Source organism: Bacidia gigantensis (genome assembly GCF_019456465.1).
Source record: "Bacidia gigantensis strain McMullin 20006 chromosome Unknown contig_278, whole genome shotgun sequence".
Lineage (NCBI taxonomy): Eukaryota > Fungi > Ascomycota > Lecanoromycetes > Lecanorales > Ramalinaceae > Bacidia > Bacidia gigantensis.
In genome coordinates this window covers 385,601-406,673 of record NW_025408606.1, presented here as the reverse complement: position 1 = coordinate 406,673, position 21,073 = coordinate 385,601, and the positions used below count along the sequence as shown (strand labels likewise).

Sequence of the window (21,073 nt, the reverse complement as noted above, 5' to 3'; positions counted from 1 at the left end):
GCAAGAAATAAGGCTGTCGATTGGAGCGGAAGGTGAGGCTTGCCAAGACGTCATGCAATTTCTTTCCTTGCGAGCCAAGGCCTAAGAAACGGACTTCTCACTTGTGTTATGGCTAGCCAAAAGCGAAATGAGTACCTGGACGTCGTCGACAGTGAAAGTGATCACGTGAGCGATACGCCGTCTGACATTCCTGAAGAAAGCAGGACAGCCCGCCCCTCCCACAGAACATTCAGGAAGCGAAAGCTCTCAGAGAATTCCTCAGTGACTGAGAGCGATTCGGAGAGCGAGCCAGCTATCAATAACTTTACCCCTGACCCTGCCCCCATCTCCGAAGATGAAATTCAACAAGTACAACCAGATCGTGCCAAACCCCGCACGACCCCTCTCAGATCCTCCAAACCCTCCAAAGACCCCCCAACAAGAAATCTAAACCTGGCATTATCTACATCTCCCGCATTCCCCCTATCTCAAGCCCCAAACCCTCCGCCACCTCTTCTCCATCCACGGCACAATCACAAACCTCTTTCTCACCCCAGAAGCCCCTTCCGTCTACCACACCCGCGTACACACGCATCATGGCAACAAAAAGAGGCAATACATCGACGGCTGGGTGGAATTCAAGCACAAACGGCACGCGCACGCCTGCGTGGATGCGCTGAACGGGCAGACAACGGCGCAGGGGCTCGGCATCGGTGGGATTGGGGGGCGGAAGGGTGGGAAGGGGAGGTGGTATCGGGACGATGTGTGGAGTTTGAGGTATTTGAGGGGGTTCAAGTGGGGGGATCTGATGCAGGCTGCGCAGGCGGAGGAGAGGGAAAGAGAGGAGAGAGTTAGGGTGGGGGTAATGCGGGAGAAAAGAGAACGGAGGGCTTTTGAAAGGGGGGTGCAGGGGGCGAAGGTTGAAGAGACGAGAAGGAGGAAGAGGGTGAAAAAGATGGGCATGGGTGAGGCGTTGGGGGTAGTGGATGGCGAGGACGAAAGAAAAGAGGAGGCGACGATGGCGGAGGATGGGAGGAAGGCGTTCAGGCAGAATGAAGTGTGGAAACCAAAGGGGAAGGGGAGTAAGCAACCAGATGAAGTTACTAGGGTCTTGAGTCAGATATTTTGACCGCTTTGATGGTGTAGCAGTAGCTATGTTGCAACGAATGCATGAAATGAAGGCCCTCTCTCATTCCTAGTCTTCAACATTCAGTTCGTCAAAGTCGTCCAGCAGCTCTTCCATCTCTATCCTTGGGATGTCATCCTCTGCTGTCTCTTCCGTCTCCGCAACACTAGCCTCCTCAACTACATCCATCTTGTCTGTCTTCTTTTTCGCTTGCTGTGATTTGTACAAATCCACCGCACCTCGAAGCTCTTCATCTTCCTCCACGTCTCTCAAGAACATCTCAAAGTCGCGTTCTATCTTGTCCTGATCCTGCTTCTTGCCCTGGGGCTCTTCTTGCCGTCCATTCAAGCGCTTCACTCGCCAATTGCGAGACTTGTTCTTCTTCTTGCGGGTGTAGAACTTCTTCACCAGAACGACGTCCGGCAGATTCGAGTTGTAGGCATTGCTCTGTTCTAATACTTCGTAATTTGGATTGTTGAAATTTGTGCCGCTGAGATTGTATCCCATGACCGAATCGCCGGCATGTAATATTCCACCAAGATGCGTGCGAGTAAAGTATGTTGTGTCATTTACCCCCAAGTCCGACGCTCGTGCTACCGTCGCCTCCGCCAGCTGAAACCGGCCTTTCTGAATTGTGGTAGGCTCAATGTCCATGACCACGAATTCAACAAGCTCTTGAACGTCAGCCAAGGAGCCAAATGGTGATCTCCAATAAATAGGTGCTGGTATATCTGCCGTCTGCAAAGTCTGAGGGTCGAGCAAATTGACAGTTGTACCTATACGGTGGCAAAGAGTCAAGGGAGAAATATTGCCGATCTGTTTGGCAAGCTTGACAGGTAGGGCAACGAGATCGTCTTTACATATAGGAACGAGCTCCACCGAGAAGGAAAATTTGTATGATTTCGAGGAAGTGTGGATGTCCATTGAGATGAGTTCTTGAGAAGTCTTTTTCCGTACTGGAGCGACAGATGCAAGAAAGTCAACAAACTTCTCTGCATGATTCCTCTGAGCAAAGAAAAAGTCTAAGCCATCTTTGGCTTCTCGGATATTTATAGTCTCCTTATGGGCAGAATGCTTGAGGATCAATTGTTCGAGGAAGAGAAATGTACGCTTGTGAGGAACCTTTTGTCGAAGTTGAACGACAGCACGCCAGGTATTGGCTGTGAATGACTTTGCACAGTCTGGACACTGCTTGTAGTTCACGACGTATTCAACTTCAAAGGACTGTTGTATTATGGTGCCTTGGAAAGCCTCCTGCTGTATAACAATTTTTACTTTGATCCGCCTTGAGTGTGGCTCTGTCCAGATGAAACTTGCGTCAATGATTCTGATCCTCTGGAGTCCAGTCAATTTTCTCAAGCATAGAGCCAAAAGTTCTCTTGATTCCGGCGCTGCTGTCACCCAATGCGCTGGAGGTTGAAGCCATCTTTCGCAGTCTCTGCATGTAAGTAGGATAGCTTCTCTCGGTATGCCTTGAGAGATGTCGACTGAGAGTTTCAGACAATCATTGCAAAGCGCACCGGCAGCTGCGGATCCGTCTATTGCGGCTCCGCAATTACAACAGAGAATTCTAGAACAGGTCAGTCTTGGCTTGGGCGTACGATCATATTTGGGTGGAACTTGCGTTGCGGCGGTTTGTGGAGCAAGTGATCTTGAGGGTAGGGTGACTGGGACATCTACTTCCATAGCCATGGTTACCTAGTTGCAATATGAAGTTCGAGTGTATGTGGGAATCCACAGGAGACCGATTTCATTAACAAATGACGAAGTGGCGGAATACGTCCGTTAATTGCCTTGACAAATCCGTGAGTCGACCAGAATGTTCTCCCCTTTTGTAGGAAGTAGCTGCAAGCCTCTCCAAATCTAATATTGAAGCTGAATGATGGTCCCAGTCGCCCGGTGCTATGGTTGCCGGCGCGCTCTGGTTGACGCGTTCATATTTACGTCCGGTCTTCCTGCCCGGTCACTCACAGTTGTAAAATTGCCCAGAGCTACCAGATCTAAGACGGTAGTGAAAAGATTTACAACTACTCAATATCGTCCACAAGACGCGCGGCGTCTTGAAACAAGCCATGATCCTGACCAGATAGACGAAGTTGGTCCGACGGATACGAAGCAGAACAAGTCGCAACCATGGTATCTGCAGGTTGAAACGCCATCAAGAGCTTCAAGCCCCTTGTTGGATCGTCAGAAATTACCGGAACTACCTGAAAACCCTCCACCGCTACTTTCGCCCCTGCTAAATTACGCTTCCATTGATCTCGGCCTAGATGATCTCACGTTGCTCGATTTACGACGACTCGACCCACCTCCTGCGCTTGGTTCAAATTTGATCATGTTGCTTGGGACTGTCCGAAGTGAGAAGCATTTGCATGTTTCCGCCGAGCAATGCTGTAGATGGCTGAAAAAAGAATATCGACTCTCTCCACACGCTGATGGGCTGATTGGTCGTGGTGAATTGAAGCTCAAATTACGACGCAAAGCACGGAAAGCAAAGATGATGAGCAGAGTTGGGGCAGTTGAAACTACAGACGTAGACGATGGGATACGAACTGGATGGATATGCGTTCATACTCGCAACGTGCCTGACGGCGAAGGTTCGAATCTATACAAAGATTTGCACGAAGACTTTGTGGGCTTTAAAGAGGAATCAGAAGGTGTCAATCTCGTCATTCAAATACTTACCCAAGAGAAGCGGGAGGAACTAGACCTTGAAGAGCTTTGGAAGAAGGCAGCTGCGAGACACGAGAGGAAAGAAGCCCGGCTTTCCTCAAACTCTGAGGAGCACGACCACACCAAGGTGCCTGGCCTGGACCGAACAAGCGGTACACAGTCGACGTCTTATGCATCGCTCGAGGGTAGTCGAACTTCTATAGGTTCCCTGGGATCTTACACTCAATCGAGGGCATACCACGCTGCGGCTGTGCCGAAACCTAAGCCTAGCAATACTGATCGAACATCTGCACTTGTTCGTACAAACCCTTTGGATTGACAATTGAGTGACGTTAACGAGTTCCCTGGCTAGCCGCCTTTCAGAGAGACCTCCCCATCAGGTGATTCCGCCGAAGATGCCTTTCTAGCTTTACTTGACCCGGATACCGCCAAAGGGCAAACATCTTCGACATCAGTTTCCGGTACTCATCCAACAGATGCTTCCGAAGACGCCCCTTTAGCTTCACTTGACGCAGATACTTCCCGCAGACATGACTCTATGGCGCCAGGTCCCACTAGTCCTCCAGAAGATGCTATCTCAAATTGCGTGAGCCTTCCAGCAAATGCAATTGTCGATCTCTCTGCCGCAGAATTGCAACGGACTCACAACTTGCAAGCTCATGCGGACAGCTTAAAGTCTATGTCAGTATCAGAGGTTAAGGAGGCGCTTCAAAGTGAATCCTCCTCATTCTGGTCATTTGTTGAAGACAGTTGGCCGCTGTTTCCAAGCGCAGAAGAATACAAGATTCGAACACAACTGCTATGTCAAGCATACGAGACTGGGGCCCATCGCAACAAGATTACTCTCAGTCAGACCTTCCGTGAATTGCAAGCCACATTTATCGACATCCCAGGTTCGCTGTATGTGCGGGTGCTTCAAAGACTTCTTGCCTCGCCAGTAGCGGAAGCGGATTTGAATGATGTGATCGATATTGTCGAGAGTATGAGTGCACGAAAAGGCGTTGATGGATTAGCCTCATTGTTGTGTACATTCCAAAATGCGATTCTAGAAGTCTCCGCTGGGGCTCAATCCATATGCTTGAGAGAAGATGCTTTTTTCCAATTTAGGCATCTTGTGACGGAGATTTTTGGCGAGCCAAGCGTGGAAGACGAGGTCATGATGATGTATCTTTGCGCTGGCAAAGGACGTTGGGACGAGTTCTGGATTGTCTGGCGCAATTTTCCGTCAGCGATGCGTCCGAGAACGAAACCAATGTATATGGCCATGTTTCTTTTGTTAGCTCAGAGAAACCACCAAGCAAAAGCCATGCAATGCTTGAGAGAGTGCGTCCCCGAAATGGAACTCGAGGAGCCCCTTGTCGCTATGGATTCTGAGTTAGCGGAGGCTATCCAGGTCTGCCTAATTGTTGCTGAGCCAAATATAAGAAGGATTACCGCTCGTCCAGAAGCGTTTGGCGAGTGGGTAGACTTATGGAGGAGGTGTGAACGAGCCATGATAATGGATGGGGCTGAAGGCTTCCAGACTTCAGTCTAATGTATGTCATCGTCAGTGGTCTTAAAGCGATTGAATGATCCGTCTTGAGAGGTCTGGCTCCATGCATGGCTGTTATTATATTTCAAGGTTTCGTCTCCCCACGCCCACCAGTCTGCTGTGAGGTTTCGCGCAAAAATCTCCAGCGCTCTGTATTCGGACACGTTTTCCAGCAGTGTTTGCCTCAGGACTCCCTTCAGATTTGGCTTACGAGAGTGAAGATCCGGCACTGCGGCTACGACCCTCTTCACAACATTATTGTTCTCCCTCAGACCTTGTCTTGTTTCATGACCCGCCTCGAGTGGTCGCCGCCCAATCAACAAAAGCTCGTACGGCTTTCGCCAAAAGCCACTGAGATCGATGACAGGTTGGCCATTGATCGTCACTTTCAGCCAAGCCCACTCCTCGATGAGCTCCAAGCCCCAAGCTGCGAAGAGATTCAATGTTTCATTACCAACTGATTCCTTATTTGTATTCCAGCAGGCAACGAGCCCGCCAGGTGCAATATGCCGACCCAAGGAAGTGGTGAGTGAATTAAATGGACCATCGAAGGGGTTCGTTTCTCGATACTTGCCCGAACGTCTCACCGAGCGATTTGGCCATGGTGGATCGAGGACTATCAGATCGAATTGACCTGGGCCGGCACCGGTCGACTTTGAAATATCAGGATACGCTTGCAGAGCTGCCATGCTAAAGGACATGATAGTTTCGGAATCGATCCTTGAATTCAAGAACTTACAGCCCGGAGGAATGTAATATTGTTCAGCCTCAGGTTGAATACTTAATAAGCATTCAGATGCCCCGAGATTACAAATGAGCCTGTTATGGATTTGGTTAGCTCCTAAAGAAGCTGTCGTATTTGTCAACACTACAGGACTTGATGTTGACCAGCTATGTACATGATCGGCATGCCTTGTCTGCGGCTGGTCTTTTCGCGGCTTCGTTCTTGCAACGTCAGCGGCCGGCACCAATCGTGGACAACACCAGGGTCTCTCGCCCAGCTCGGCATCGATGAGTTCCAGAGCATCTTCCAGGATTGATGTCGGAAAAGATAATGGATGGGGTGCTGGGGGGCGGACCTTCTGCCCAGATCTGGGATCCGTGTTTGGATAAGGTGCTGTCGGAGGTGTTATGGAGAGTAGCTCTCTTCTTAGCGCATGGCATTCACTCAAAGTCTCTTCACAGTCATATTGAGCTAGAGCTATAGACCTTGGGATGTCAATCAGAACAATGGATTTGTTACGATTCTCAAGGAGAATATCAGAGTGCGGTCCCTGTTCATCGGCCATATGCTAAGTCAAGCGCATTATACAGGACTTTCTTACGGACCAAAGCAGCTTCACCGAAGAAATCCACAGACTATACGATTGTGCTGCAAGTCTCCCAGCTGGCATGATGCAAGTAACGGATGTAAGTCTCGAGGGTCGGCCCCCAGACTAGTCAACATTGGGCTTAACCCTAATTTGGACTGCCGAATTATATCTCCTCAAGCTCCTCCACAATCAACACGGCTGAAGCTATATTTTCCAGCGCAAAGGCTCTGGTCTTTGTGACTGTGGTTTGATACAAAGACAGTGTCAAGATCGGTAGTATGTTTCTTGAAAGCGTGGGAAATGGCCACTGGGTAGCGATTTTATCAATGTCATTTTTCCAGTGCTTTAGAACGCGAGGTAGCTTGCAAAAGCCATGGGGGCCACGAACGATTGTCAGCCTTGTGCATGGACATCTCATGAACCCCTCCTTCTTACTCTCCTACTCTTCTTATTCCAACACTGGCTTTTCCTTCTAGAAATACATGATGATCCGGTTCTCACTTTCTCATTTTACCCGCCTCGACTTTCAACTACTTCTCTACTCACAATGGTCTCCTGCTCATGCAGTATGTAGATTCCCTGACGGAAGCCTCCCTGAAACCGACGTTCCTTGCAATCCAGCCGCCCCCGAAAGTACCTGCTGCGGTCGTGGGTACACATGCCTCACCAACAATGTATGCGCCATCAACAACAGCTCTGGGGGCGTGACATACAACAGGGGATCATGCACGGATTCCACTTGGAATTCGAACTCCTGTCCTCAATTCTGCAAGTCAGGTAAAGTTTCTCCGGCTCTACTACAATGTTCAATAGGCTCAAGGTGACCAGTCATCGGAGGAGCACTGCTCTACCAATGCACTACGGACCAATGGTGCTGTGATCGCAATAATGAATACGAAGGGTGTTGTGCAACCCCCGATGCTCTACTAGACTTGGGTCCTTCGAGCGCTTTCACATTTTCGTCATCCTCGTCGTCCTCTACAGCGACATCCACATCCACATCCACATCGACAACCTCGTCGATCTCGACATCGATTCCTACCACCACTCCCACAACATCCGACTCGTCGAGTGCAACAAGTGCAACGAGCGCACCAAGTGCATCAAGTTCATCTGCGACAGCCACCTCGTCCAGCCCTCCTTCTAGTCCTACCACAGGTCCACCTTCCCCCTCATCGAACACTGATATCAAAATTGGTGTTGGAGTTGGTGTTCCTCTGGGAGTTCTGTTAATCGGCGCTCTGGCCTACATTGCCTTCCTCAGCAAGCGGCGTTCACGCAACAAGGAAGCAAAAGATAACATTGAATGGAGAAATCCTCAACCAGTCACCGAGGCTGTGTCCCCATAAGTCTGGCAAGAACAAGATTCTGGAAGGTCATGATGAAGTGGGGCTGAGGTGATGCTGTGGCAAAGACTTTGAATGCATCTGTCTGTCTTGAGCGCCAATCATTCCAGTATCAACGCAAGAGTGATGTCCTTCCTTGTGCCACTCTAGTCTCATATATGACTGGAGTCTATTCAATTCAAAGCGACTCCTCTACGCTGCCTCAGATACAACGCATTCCAGGGTTGGTTTGTGGGAAGGTGGCCACGTTAAAGAATTCCCATTCTATCGCGACTTTTTGGATAGCAAGTACTACTTAGAATCTAACGAGAGGCCATTCAGATCTGTTCAAGTTCATCACTTCAAAACTAGGTCATTCGACGCGATTTCGAATGCGCAATGTACGGTAGGGAAGTTGCTCAGTTGCGGTTGATTCTGCTCTAGCTCCGGCTCTTATAGATAGCACTAGCCAGATTCGACGATGCAAATCTCTTGGCATTTAATCCCGAGAAATTTCAAGCTCATCAAGCTTTAGTCTCACCGCTCACCTCCTACATCTTCCTCACTCATAGCCCAATCGCAAATCTTTTCCTGTCAATCTTTCATTTCAATAAAAATGGTATGCTTTCCTTCCAGTCTCCCCTTCCCCTCCTCCGATCCTTTCCACCTTCCCACCTTAAATCCTCCAAACTAACCTCCAATACCTCCAGACGACCGCCCTCAAGTCAATAGCCTCCCTCGCCCCCCTCCTCGACCGCATCCTAGTCCAGCGGATAAAAGCCGAGGCAAAAACCGCTTCTGGCATCTTCCTCCCCGAAAGCAGCGTCAAAGATCTCAATGAGGCGAAGGTGTTAGCTGTTGGCCCTGGGGCGGTGGATAAGGAGGGTAAGCGCGTGCCCATGAGTGTGGGCGTGGGCGATAAGGTGTTGATACCGCAGTATGGAGGAAGTCCCCTTAAGGTTGGGGAGGAGGAGTATTCGCTTTTCAGGGATCATGAGTAAGTGCTAAATGCCAAAGGAAATTTCTGGGCGGGCTGTTGACTTGTTGCTAGGCTGCTTGCGAAGATCAATGAGTAGAAGCTGAAGGGGATTGCAGGAGGGGAAGCTGTACAATATGGAATCATGCCAGCTAGGAGGGAAAACTAAGGCTTTTATCTGCATATTGGGAAGCGTTGCATATCAGACAAGAGATAATTGGCGAGGCGACTGAGAAGATTCTCCACTCTTCTGATTGATGGCTTTCTTGTTGATATATCATATATTTGTTTCGATTGCAAATCGCTAAAGTCGTGCATACCATAACCGCCCAGCAGCCAGAGTGCCTGTCCCAGAACGTAGGATACAATCAGAACCATAAACCTTCGGTATGTACCGCGAGTCTCCACTCATCCATCCTTTGCCTTCTTATTCGATCCCACGCACTTAGACCATCCTGTCCACACGTCAGCGAACGCCCAACAGAGGTCGTTAGAGAGCGACTCACCAGGTAACCCACACCCAAATCCCACGAATAGATAAATCAAAAACACAATAACAAACCCCAACAGCACCATCAGTTTCACATTCTTCCACCACATCCTCCTCTTCAACCCGCGACTCCTAACCCTAAAATCATGCGCCCCGACCCCCAGCCTATCTGTCTTGTCAACCAACAAATCAATTCTCTCCCTCTCTCTAGCACCCGTTCAATATTCTCCGTCATAATCCCCCTCACATTATCAATCTCGTGCTGCGTATTTTGTATCGCATCCTGCTTTCCCCCTTGCGTCGTCCCCTGCTCCACCATAAGTTTCTTCAACGTGCCATTGAAATCCGCGGCGCCGTATGGCGGCAGGGAAGAGAAATCGGTGTCTTCCGGGGCATAGCGAGAGAAGAACTGGTTTCGTATTTCGACGAGGTAGCCGAAAGGGATGCGGCGGCCGAAGGAAGAGGGGGCGATGACGAGGTAGGTGAGGCCGCCGGCGGAGGGGGAGGAGGAGTGTTCGGAGGGCGCGGAGGCGATGTAGTGGATGAAGTTTTGGTTGTGGGTGTAGGTTAGTTTCTGGGGGGATTTGTGATCGATCTTTGGGAGGATGAGGGAGGCGAGGGAGGAGGTTTGTGAAGAGGCGGAGGTGGTGTGTTCGGTGAGGATTGTGGTATGATAGGCTATGCACGAACTGGAACGAGGGTTGTTAGTGGATTGGTATAGGGTTTGGTCGGTTTGGGTAAGCGTACTAGAGAAGCGGAGTGGAGGATGAGGATGAGGCCATGGTGATGGCGGAGCGGTAGGGGTTGTCAAAGCTGCTGTGTTCGAGCCTGATACCTCTCTTGTCTCGCTAAGGTCGAGAGCCTCTCAATGACGAGCAGTGCACCGATATGACCGAGCGGCTGAGGTTATGGTTGGGATTGGTTGGTGTTTGCTCGTTGATAGCTGCTACCTATTGAGGCTTTGCCGCATTCTCTGGTTCCATCACAGCTAATTCCCCAAATGGACTAGCCCTAGCGCAAGGCTCTGCTACAGGCTCGCTTTGGCAGTCGCCAGCTCAAACGATGTTGAAACGACCCCCAAACGTTGCAATTCAGCAAGCAAAACCGCCGCCTTGCATCACGTTGCTACATATAGCACTGTCAATGTCTCATATCGCCTGTATCGCCAACAATTCTTCGCTATCAAAGGTCCAAGTGTTCAGGGCCTGGCGGCACCCTCACGGCAAGTGGAATAATTGCCCACTGTGAGCGCCACGATGCCTGAAAGAATTCATTGCCCTACAGCTTGTTATGCACAACTGACTGTGTCCATGCAGAATCCCGAAATAACTTCAAATCTTCTCAATTCTGCTCCAGAACCACATATCGACATCAGACATGATGATGCGCTCAGATCACTCCACGCTCTTTCTCTTTGGCAGACCCCAACCCCACCAGTGGGAAGAGCCTATTCCCCACAGTTTGGCCCTGGATTATACTTCATGCTCGGGATTCGTCAATCTCGAGAGTATGATCCACCAATCCTTCAAGCTCCCGCATATCTACCTTATCTTTTTTCCCTCCTCGCTGTTATCGCCGCACAAACTTGTCTCACCATAAATCCTAAGCCCATCCCCATCTGGCGCCCATCCACCATTCCTGCATCCTCGTGCTTTTTTATAATAACCTGATTGTTCCGCCGTCCTCTTCGCTCTTCCATTACCCATGTGCCAGTAGTCATTCATACTCCCCGCCCCCCTGTCCTGATCCATGGCATGGTTCCCCGTCATTTGATGTCTTGGCAGCGGAGACGCTTAATTCCTCAATAATAATAATTATGGCGCCGCAACTTTCAAACATCCACATCCCTCAGATTCGAGTCGGTGATTTCGAGGTCTTGAGCGATTGGGATTTCGACGGCGTGGGCAAGACATTCAGTGCCAAAGTCCCTGGCTTTCGTGGCACAAGCAGTATGGAAACCCCACCAGCAGTCTCCCCCCACCCCTTGCCAAAACTGATCATTTCCCAGCTTTCCTCACAACCCTCCGCTCCAATCTCCAGCTCAGCGCAACAAGCACCCTCTCGCCCACCTTCCCACCCTCCGCAATCTCCACCCCCACCGCATCCACCTTCTCCAAAAACCTCTACACCCCGAACCCCTCCCCCTAGCCTTCAGCACCCTCGCCTTCGCCATCCCCGCCGCAATGTCCACCACCGACCCCGACCCCCGAGACCAACCCTCCCCCCTCCCAGAACTCAACTACAATATCGCGCCCTCCACGCCCCCAGACGAGCGCATCGAAGCCCTTAAATTGATCGCCGACTCGATCGCCCAGCAGCGCCAACTCGCCTCCCAAGCCATGATCCTGCACCCCACCTCCCTCGCCTTCTCCGTTGCGATCCTCGCCGTGCTGTACCGCCTCCTCGACTTCTACACCTTCATCACCACCTCCGCCGGGATGGTCATGATCGCCCTTCTCGCCGTCCGCTGGTACACGGCAGCTTATATCCCCATGGCCGAGGCGATCGGGTTCAAATGGCTGGAAGACACGACAAGGGTGCGGTCAAACAGTAATGGGCACAGTCCTACTAATTCTGTTTCTGGCGCAACGAGCAAGAATGCCAATGCCAATGTTAATGGGAACGGGGGCGGGGGTGGGAATAATCGCGACCCGATTGTCCTTGTGGCGAAATGGGGCGATGAAACTATCGGGGCGCTCGTCCTCCGCGTTATCAAGCGTGAGAGGAAGGGGTATGTGAGGGCGTGGACGGTGAAGCAGAAATATAGGCGTAAAGGTGTGGGGAGGGGGTTGTTGGAGGAAGGGGCGAAGATTGTGTGGGGGAAGGGCGGACGGGGGATGGCGTTTGAGGAGGAACATGCGAATAGTGGGAGGGTGTTACCGGAGTGGTTTGATGGGGGTTTTGAGAGGGAGGAGGAGAAGGGGCGGGAAATGCTGAGGGCGGTCGTGGAGGAGGTGAGGAGGGAGAGGAGCTCGAGATAGCCCGGGAGAGATGGGGGTAATGAATGATGATGCTTTTTGTTGATACTATTGTTGTTGGCAATATACCCTACGATCTTTGTAAGGATAATTGAGTGTGATGATTACATATGTGAATCTCAATTGATGGGGAGATTACAACATGTCCTGCTTGGAGTGAGAAAGTTCCATTTATTGAGATCTATGTCGTGCCCATAGCACAGACCTTTACGGACCCCCAACTTTAAAAGACAACCGGCTCAATTGGGTATGTGAGAGTAAATCAGGGTTATTCCATGTACTGACCCATCCTGCATTACGGGTATCTCATACGCTCAAACTCCTTGCCGTTGAAAGTCATTGCCACTCATGTAAGTCATGTTCGTGCCTTCATACTACCGAGGGATGTCCAAATAATGATGTGTCTGGGCGTCGACTTAGGCTCCGAGAGAATATCGAGCTCTGTCTGTTATGAATATAGTCGAAGTCGGGTATCGCCATATATACTCAGCGGACATCTCTCCATCATGCTGTTCACTACATTCCGTTCGTCTTTGTTATATTTGGCATCCCTCGCTCAGTGGAATTGATTTATCGGTACTACCCTAACGGATGTAGGCTTCTGAATATGACGGGTGTGAGAAGTCCAGAACATTGAGCGGACTCTGTCAGCGGGGTGTGTTCCGCCTTTCTCCGAACCCTGGGCTTGTGAGCTTTGCTGTGACTACGTCCTGGGAAGATGTAAGTACTTACCGTAGATCGGACGCCCAAGCTATCGAGCAGAGTCTCATGTCAGCTTTCTACATCCTGAAGGAACAGACCAATGTTGCGGCAGAGAAGAGAAAGCCAAAATAAAGGGGTCTTGACCGCTCTAAAATCTGGGACAACTTACTCTCTGTAGCGCAAATATCACCTGCAACGCGAGTTAGCTCCTATCACATCACTCGCATCAAGATTTTACGTACGTCTGAAACAGTCACAGTCTTCGCACCTCGATGTTCGACGAAAATACAGTAATCGTCCAAGATCTATCTTATGTGTTAGCGTCGAGATCAGAGTAGTGAAAAACTTGACTTACTAGTTTTAGTCTGCTTTTCACACATTCTCTAATCTCGTCGTATATGTTTCCGGACATCCTCTTGACACCGCCCCTCCTAGCTAGTCGTCTAAAGTAATGAGTCTCTGGGGCTACTGTGGAGGACGTGCAATTGACCTGATATCTCCTTTGGCTATCGAAAGAGATATTTTAGAGATAGAAGTATGTAGTACGTTGCCGGATTAACTCACTTATGCCGTTGACGGTATCCCTCATTATCTTTCTAGAGAAGGACACCCGTCAATTTACGTTCACCAAATATTACACGTAAGAGACAGGCAAAGCACAAGATCAGGCTTTCAACATAACAACGACTCACCGATGACGTTTGAACCCAATACCCTTCCCCAATCCCATACCTTTACCTCCTGCGCCCACCTTGCCGGCGCCGATCACGCCTTTACCGCCGATGGTATGGCGCGGTACTTGACTTAATGGCTTCGATCTAGCACTTGAAGATACATGGGCAGATGATGTTGGTGCTCTTGGAGAAGCTGAGGATGGAATTACGGGTCTAGTCGCCGATGAGGTAGGTCTCGCCGATGCTGAAGATGATGGCTTCGTTCCCCAGGAGGGGAACAAGCGAACCATCCCGTCGATGTCACAGTACAAAAGGATGGTATTGAGTTAGATAGGTGATAATACTGGACTAGACATATGAAGTCGATGGACGGGTCATGAAAAGTATGAAGAAGCGAAATGGGTCAGACTGGGCGAGGGGGTTTATGGTCTGGGGTAAACAAGCGCCAAGACGCTAGTGGGAGCGCGCAGAGGCTCTTGCTCCTTTTTTGGGAAGAGAATGATGGCTTTGAATGCATTAGAGATGGGAGTGAACTAAAACATAAACCTCCTTCCTCCCTGGTATACGGTCTGTGGAACATGGAACGTGCGAGATGTCAAGCTACGGGAAGATTGCGCGTTTCAAAAGGTCGATATTGGACGTACCGCTCATGATAGGATTGGTTCCTTTCATTGCAGCCTGATGTCCCCAAAGGTGTTGTGCCTTTCGAGTGTATCGCTCTCGAATCAACCAAACCGATTGCCGGCACGATAGTGGATCTTCTTGTGATCATCGCCACGCCTTCTTTCTCTCGGTTCCAGATCGCACATACCCTTTCCCTTTCGATTGTAGCTTGAAAGTGTCTCTGGCATTCAAATCCCTACTTTATGGGTAGCTCATCGGTCAGTCACACCCAATGCTAACAAGTTATTGAACCTTCACGTGATGATCACGGTGTCTTCATTCTCCGAAAGCCAAATCGAACATCCTCTTCACCCAATTGAAATTTCATACTACGTTGCATGTTTGCGCCATAGGGTTGCTCATTTCACGTTGGAAAAATGATGAAAAAGTTATTTTTGAGAGTGATTTGTCCTGGCAGCTGCAAACGAATGACCGTGATTGAAGGACGACCCTGAGTACTTGCCTGTCGATGAGTAGCCTAGAAGTGCATTGGATTGAGCGGGCACTTTTGGGGTGAAGATCCTTCGAGTCTCATTGTTGACCATTTGGTCAGCGAGATACTTTCGGTGAGAATCTAACTCGTTGATGGTAGAAATACTGGCACCAGCAACTCAGTCAGAAAAGCGTACTGATACAACTTTCAGTCAATCAGGTTGTAATTGAATGCCACAAGAGTAGACTACTCCTTGCCGTTGAGAATGAACTGTGAATGATGGTGAGACCCAATTCGCCCGAGGATGAGATGAGTAAAAACGGTGAGCTCGTCCAAACTTTCACAGTTTAACAGCCGGAGAGCACAATCAACCTTATTGAAATCACCAGTATGGCTTCAGTATTGGTTGATATTGTCTCGGACCAAGATCGAAGTTGGTGGAGCCCGCAAATTCGGAAATTGCCTCATTGCACAAATGCACAGACGAGGAGAACCAACGAAAGAAAACGGTTGCCTCAAATCAGTCTAGTGAATCATAAGTTGTATTTGCAAGCTATGTAAATCGCCTTCGATACACTTTCTAATCCTTGCTAATGAGCATTCGATTTCTCGTGGCCTGCGAAATCCTAGTCAGTAAATAGCTAACAGCTACTAGCCAGAGACGCTTACGTAGATGGAAGTAATAGTCCTGCGCATAGCCAAAAACTAGTAAGACCCCAATCACATGAAATATAGCTGTCATCCGTTAGCACATATACCCTTCTATGGTGCTATTGTATCATCCACCACATACGCGCAGGCGACTCATTCTCTCCGAAATATCGGTGCTGGTATCTTTGAAACAATCCCTTTGGCTGTGCTTGTGGCAATGGACCCTTTGGCAATCCCTCATACAATTCCGTCAATTCATTAATCTGGTTCACGGTTTTGCGTGTTGGGGTGGCGGCCTTGATATTGTGATTCAGTCCATGAAACCCAAGGTGGTAAAGGTCTTGCAAATGGTACTCACAACAGTGGATGCAATCTAAAGCGCCGTCAAAGTCAGTAGGAGAAATGGTTGTGATGACTGAAGGACTTACTCGGGGAGGGACGAGGGTAGAAAGAGCTCTTCGCGCAATGAGACTCATGGTGCCTGTTTCACAATCCCACGAGCTGAAGAGCTCAAGATGACCAGAAACTTCGGGTGTCGTGTCAATTCGCTCTCTGGTTTGATGGTGATACTGTCTTCAGCGGATGAAGAGGTCAAGTCGGGAGTTGTACAATGCGATGATTGCGCCAAGCCTAAGCTGGTTAGAGCCTATCAACTAGAACTAGCGCAGCTTGCTTCAGCTGACCGATGGAAGTCGCTGAATTCATATCAAGTCGTAGGTGACGCATTGAAAGCGCATGTTTTCTGCTTTTTCCTTTCCAAATGTCACTCATACGGCCCCAATTGCGGGCGCGACTTCTGCCTATCTCTACTTCACTTTATCGGCAAGCCAACCCGGGCAAATTACGATGGCAAAGCCAACAACAAGTTTCGTCGAAGGAGGCTCCTAGAGACGCAGATCCAGCAGATCCTCCAGCTACACGAGCTGGAGACTCGGACATGATCAGACGGGAAGATGCAGGAGCCGCATTGGTTGACCATCAGCCAGATTATCACACCCCAATTGATCATGGGACTTCGTTTGTTTCTCCTTCTGCCACTGAGACTGATCCTTACACCTAATAAGGCAGTTTTCCCCGATACCTAGAAGAGTTATGGATGGAAGTGAAGAAGGAGATATTACACCCGCTGCAGTGTTGTCCGGCGCCCCCGTCGATCTTCAAGCACGCACAGTACGGTATGGTGTCAACTAAGAATAGAATTGAGGTGGTACAGAGCCGCTTATTCGAGGACAGAATATACAAGCCGGCAAAAACCGCGACACAATCAGGTGACTGGCATGGCCATCACTGGCGAATGGATTGGGACCTTCTGCAAAAGGGCCACCGATGGGAAAATCCACTTATGGGATGGCAATCCTCGGCCGATTACCTGCAAGGAACACATCTGACTTTCAACCATAAAGAAGATGCCATACGGTTTGCTCAAAAACAAGGCTACGAGTATTTTGTTCAAGAGCCGAATGAAAGAAAGTTGGTCCCTAAGGCGTATGCCAACAACTTCCTGCATAGCCCGAAGAGGTTGAAAAAAGTAGGTGAAAATCAGAAAGCATTCCATGGTTTGAGAGGCGCAACGCTAACATCGCTTGCACTCAGATCCCAACAAAGTAATGACAGGCGACGGTAGAATGTGTGTAATCAATTGAAGGCGTCAAAGCCCAGTCAAATAAGATTTTGGGGTACAAAGTTCTGCTCTCCTCTATGCGGTGTCATTTAAGAAACGATGCTAACATAGGTGTTGTAACTCTTGTATGTCTTGATCTGAGGTTAATCCACTTTCTTTGCTGACTGGAACCTTAATTGGACGACGGCTTGTGCATTCACCACCTGTGTTGAACAGCCTTTTTCGGCCTCAACGTGAGTTTGGTCGCGTGTTCATGCTTTGACTTCATATATACTTTACAGCAACATCCCCTTCAACCCAAAAGAACCCATCAAGAATACACAAAAAGCTGCAGCGACGAACGTCCATTTCTTTCCTGTGGGATTGTCAAAGTACATGTAATGAAGTCTAAAAGCCGATCGTAGCCCTGGTGTCGGTGACAACACAGTCATCAATGGTGTTTCCCTTTTTATCGCTGCCTGCCGAAATCAGACTCGAGATCTACAGCTATCTAGGCATCGTTAAACGAGGCGGCAGATACATCGGCGCCAGTGAAACCGGGAAACCAACCCATTCCGATAAGTTCAAAGCGGAGGTCCAGCGTTATCGCCGCTCAAATTACCAATTGATCTGTCGCCAGATTAACAATGAGCTGCTTCACACATTCTATGCGAAAAACGGATTCGAAATCTTCCAAGTGACAGTCTTTCTCGATTTCATGCAGTCAATTGGTGCCGAATACCGGCAAGTCATCAAGCGACTACGAATCCATTTTAGTTCATACGCCAGCCAAAAAAATCAGCGACAGGCTGTCGTTCGAGCCTTCAAGGGTTTCCGATATGTACTCTCCTGCACTTCCCTTGAGAAACTTGAGATCAACGTTCGCTTTGCTGATGGTTACCGCCGCTCGTGGCTGAGCTACGCGGTCAAAGAACCTCAACAATTGCTGTTTCATGGATCTGTTGCCCAGAATGTCGAGTTTGAGGAAGCTCAACGCTGCGGGAGAACTTTTAGAAATGTCATTTACGAGGATCTGGATGCCTCACTTGACGCCCAGGTCGACAATGTAAAGCGTACACTGACCGAAGCGCTACATGAGGTGGTGCGAGAGCGCCAAAATGTTTTGACACTGTAAGTTGACTTCCACCGTAGATGCAATTGGACAGAGTCATTGATTTGAGACTAGGCGTCGCCGATCTGGGGGAGTACGTGATCGTCAAAGACTGCCTGCGCTCTATGAAGGCAAGGCACGTGCCTGGACAGGTAAGGCTCCCTGTGACAAAGGACTCTCCCTGGTTCGGCGAAAAATGCTTTTACCAAAGTACCGTCGAAGTCCTGGCTGCAAGAGCCCCCTTGAATCGAGTGATGCTGCTGAGCAGTACATGTACCCTCCTGCCTCAAGCTCCACTCACCAGGCGTCTGAACTCAAAAGTGCCTCCGCGGATATGTCATCTACAACTGATCTTGAATTCAATGGATTCACAGGTAGTTTCGACCAAACAAATTATGACGGCTACTGCCTCCGCCACAACCGTCCCTCCTGTTTCCGCTGCCTCACATCAGCCAGCCCCTTTCCCTTCCCTACCTACGGTCTCGAAGCTACAAACATCGGATACAATACCAATGCATTCTCATCTCAAGGCTCCGCAGATGTAGATTTTGGTTATCACTGGTGCGTAATACATGACTTGACGTCTGAATTCGAGTGTCCCTCATGTCAGCAAGGTCACCCTCGCTCAATGTCCATCGGTAGTATGCCGTCGTCAATGGCTACGCGGCAGGTACACCAAGCCGCTCCGATGCCAGTGACAGGTGGGCAGGGTGTGGTCGAAGGAATCAGCGAGGGATTGGGAGACGAATACAATGAGCTCGTGGATTGGAATGCGGGATCAAGCTACGAGGGCAGCATAGACTGGTTTGCTGGAGGCGAAGTAATGGACTATGGCTCTCCGGAGGGGAGATGATGGCTAGGGAGTGGGATGGTGAGAGCTCTTCGACGGCTGCTGGAGACTGAATAGCTGAGCTCGCAATATAATCGGTGCATACTGCTTTGGTGCTTCTTAAGACGGCGAGGAGCATCGGCAGAGAAGCAGATGGAAGAATCTGTTGCGAGCGAAGCTAACGTTTGCCATGTCTCAAGACTTACATAGACATTGATCGGTCGGCTTTTCACTGCTAAGTTGCTGGGGAATATGTAAGCTACTGAACCTAGAGATAATATGACCAAAGATGATCCGACCAAAAGATTCCAGATGCAAAGACTCATTTGCCAATAGGCTTTAGACTCCACGAAATACCAGTTCAAGGAAATTTGGTTCGAGAACTTTCGAAACCTCACAGGAAGAAGAATATCGTAAGTATTTCCTAGAATATATCCCAAAGGAAACGCTGCTCGCCTTCAACATCCAAAATATCTTTTCTCAACCCATCTCTCGACTCCATCCTCTCCCAGCTCGACAACCACAGTTCTCACCCCAGGAAACACCCTCAACAACCTCATCACTCCCATCCTGCCAGCGAACATTGTCACAAAAACAACATTCTCTTCCTCAACTCCATGATCCACCAGAACCTTCACAGCCATCAACGCCGCGCCTCCACTACTCATTTGTGGATCCAACAGCATCACGACATCATGCCTCGCAATGTCTGCGGGGAGTTTCAGAAAATGCAGTTCAGGTTCACCAGTCCGGTACGAGGATTGAATCAGCATTCGACCTGCTTTGCACTCAGGTATTACACGCCTCAAGCCAGTTTCCATGCAGGATCCACCCCTCAATATGACAACAGCGGACACTTCGCCCGTAGATCTTACGCCATGGTAGTGCTTCCCTTGGGGTGTTTCAACCTCAAAAGAAGCGAAATGCGTGTGCTCGAGTGCTTGCTCGATAAGAATGGTGGTGAGACGGTCGAGATAGAAGATAAAATCCACGTCGTCGGTCAGAGGGTCCTGAAGGATGGTGCTCATTCCTTTGACCTGAATGGTGTGATTTACGATGGCCACATTTCCGGAGAGTGGCTCATCTTCGGCTTGCTTTCCAAGATGTTCGAGGTCGGCTTGGTGTCGCCGGGACTTCTCCTCTAGCGTCTGCCGGATTCTACCAACAACCATGTCGATGGCGACGCGGTTCTGAATGCCACGAGGGACAATGATGTCTGGTTCTCCATTCATTAGGCGACTCCTCGACTTGCAAATTTGAGGAGAAAAAGGGGAGGGGGGCGTGGGGGCCTGCAAACGCACTGACCTGCTACGTTTCGCTGCGGCTCTACAAATTTCTCAAAATTGGGCTTGACCCACGCCATCCATTGTTTGATGCAACCTTCTATATCACGACCTCGCTCTCGGACGTCACGAATAACTTACTTCAACTTAGTAAATCGATCAGCGCTTCACCCAGCTCCAGGTTTGCTTGCGACGAGACTCACTTCGACGGCTAAGACAGACGTCTGCGTCTGCGTCTGCGAAGATCCTGATGTCCAGCAGATCTAAGACACGTTGGTCATATAATGCAAAAATCCCTTCCAGTATCAGTACGTGTGGTGAGTATATCGACGTCGTCTCTGGCTCGCGCTGGTGTTTCTCAAACGAGTAGCGTGGAATATCTGCGCGGCGCCTATGTCACATCAATCCAGTAGCTTTTCATGGCAGGTGCTCTTGTTCACCCAGCTTTGATGTCTCGAAGCTTCTCAGTTAGGAGATCAAAATCGATAGCCTGAGGAGCATCGAAATCAAATTCGTTCTGATGTGCTTTTGCGTTTTCTTCCGGAGTGAGCGCTTTGTAGAATGAGTCCATTGAGAGAATGACGACCCAAGGCAAATTTAGAGCGGAAACAATCTCGACGGCTAGAGACGTCTTTCCGCTACCGGATGAGCCGGCGACGCCAATGATGCTGGTATCCGCCCACGGCGGAGAATAATGCGCCCTTTCTACCTTCTCCATGGCTGTGCGTCGCTATTT

General features: G+C 49.6%; 9 protein-coding genes across 9 annotated transcripts; 6 read left to right on the top strand and 3 right to left on the bottom strand.

The window, feature by feature from the left end:
* Window positions 1-1,174: 1,174 nt before the first annotated feature.
* NMD3 (ribosome-binding protein) lies at window positions 1,175-2,797 on the bottom strand (the record flags this gene model as incomplete). Its single annotated transcript, XM_044816083.1, has 2 exons — window positions 1,175-2,675; window positions 2,730-2,797. 2 exons carry the CDS (start codon window positions 2,795-2,797, stop codon window positions 1,175-1,177), a joined length of 1,569 nt encoding a protein of 522 aa, XP_044666723.1.
* A 190-nt stretch (window positions 2,798-2,987) lies between these two features.
* Window positions 2,988-5,244, top strand: KY384_007591 (uncharacterized protein; the record flags this gene model as incomplete). Its single annotated transcript, XM_044816082.1, has 3 exons — window positions 2,988-3,930; window positions 4,255-5,171; window positions 5,224-5,244. 3 exons carry the CDS (start codon window positions 2,988-2,990, stop codon window positions 5,242-5,244), a joined length of 1,881 nt encoding a protein of 626 aa, XP_044666722.1.
* Window positions 5,245-5,308: 64 nt separating this feature from the next.
* KY384_007590 (uncharacterized protein) lies at window positions 5,309-5,998 on the bottom strand (the record flags this gene model as incomplete). Its single annotated transcript, XM_044816081.1, has 1 exon — window positions 5,309-5,998. One exon carries the CDS (start codon window positions 5,996-5,998, stop codon window positions 5,309-5,311), a length of 690 nt encoding a protein of 229 aa, XP_044666721.1.
* Window positions 5,999-8,563: 2,565 nt separating this feature from the next.
* HSP10 (10 kDa heat shock protein) lies at window positions 8,564-9,023 on the top strand (the record flags this gene model as incomplete). Its single annotated transcript, XM_044816080.1, has 3 exons — window positions 8,564-8,566; window positions 8,658-8,944; window positions 8,999-9,023. The coding sequence occupies 3 exons, from the start codon at window positions 8,564-8,566 to the stop codon at window positions 9,021-9,023; spliced, it is 315 nt and encodes a 104-aa protein (XP_044666720.1).
* Window positions 9,024-11,596: 2,573 nt separating this feature from the next.
* KY384_007588 (uncharacterized protein) lies at window positions 11,597-12,394 on the top strand (the record flags this gene model as incomplete). The annotated part of the gene is made up of 2 exons (XM_044816079.1): window positions 11,597-12,131; window positions 12,189-12,394. 2 exons carry the CDS (start codon window positions 11,597-11,599, stop codon window positions 12,392-12,394), a joined length of 741 nt encoding a protein of 246 aa, XP_044666719.1.
* A 503-nt stretch (window positions 12,395-12,897) lies between these two features.
* On the top strand, window positions 12,898-14,097 carry KY384_007587 (uncharacterized protein; the record flags this gene model as incomplete). The annotated part of the gene is made up of 2 exons (XM_044816078.1): window positions 12,898-12,916; window positions 13,916-14,097. The coding sequence occupies 2 exons, from the start codon at window positions 12,898-12,900 to the stop codon at window positions 14,095-14,097; spliced, it is 201 nt and encodes a 66-aa protein (XP_044666718.1).
* A 2,177-nt stretch (window positions 14,098-16,274) lies between these two features.
* KY384_007586 (uncharacterized protein) lies at window positions 16,275-17,138 on the top strand (the record flags this gene model as incomplete). Its single annotated transcript, XM_044816077.1, has 3 exons — window positions 16,275-16,531; window positions 16,618-16,684; window positions 16,728-17,138. The coding sequence occupies 3 exons, from the start codon at window positions 16,275-16,277 to the stop codon at window positions 17,136-17,138; spliced, it is 735 nt and encodes a 244-aa protein (XP_044666717.1).
* Window positions 17,139-17,568: 430 nt separating this feature from the next.
* Window positions 17,569-19,078, top strand: KY384_007585 (uncharacterized protein; the record flags this gene model as incomplete). The annotated part of the gene is made up of 2 exons (XM_044816076.1): window positions 17,569-18,245; window positions 18,301-19,078. The coding sequence occupies 2 exons, from the start codon at window positions 17,569-17,571 to the stop codon at window positions 19,076-19,078; spliced, it is 1,455 nt and encodes a 484-aa protein (XP_044666716.1).
* A 434-nt stretch (window positions 19,079-19,512) lies between these two features.
* Window positions 19,513-21,055, bottom strand: KY384_007584 (uncharacterized protein; the record flags this gene model as incomplete). The annotated part of the gene is made up of 2 exons (XM_044816075.1): window positions 19,513-20,293; window positions 20,778-21,055. The coding sequence occupies 2 exons, from the start codon at window positions 21,053-21,055 to the stop codon at window positions 19,513-19,515; spliced, it is 1,059 nt and encodes a 352-aa protein (XP_044666715.1).
* Window positions 21,056-21,073: the final 18 nt, after the last annotated feature.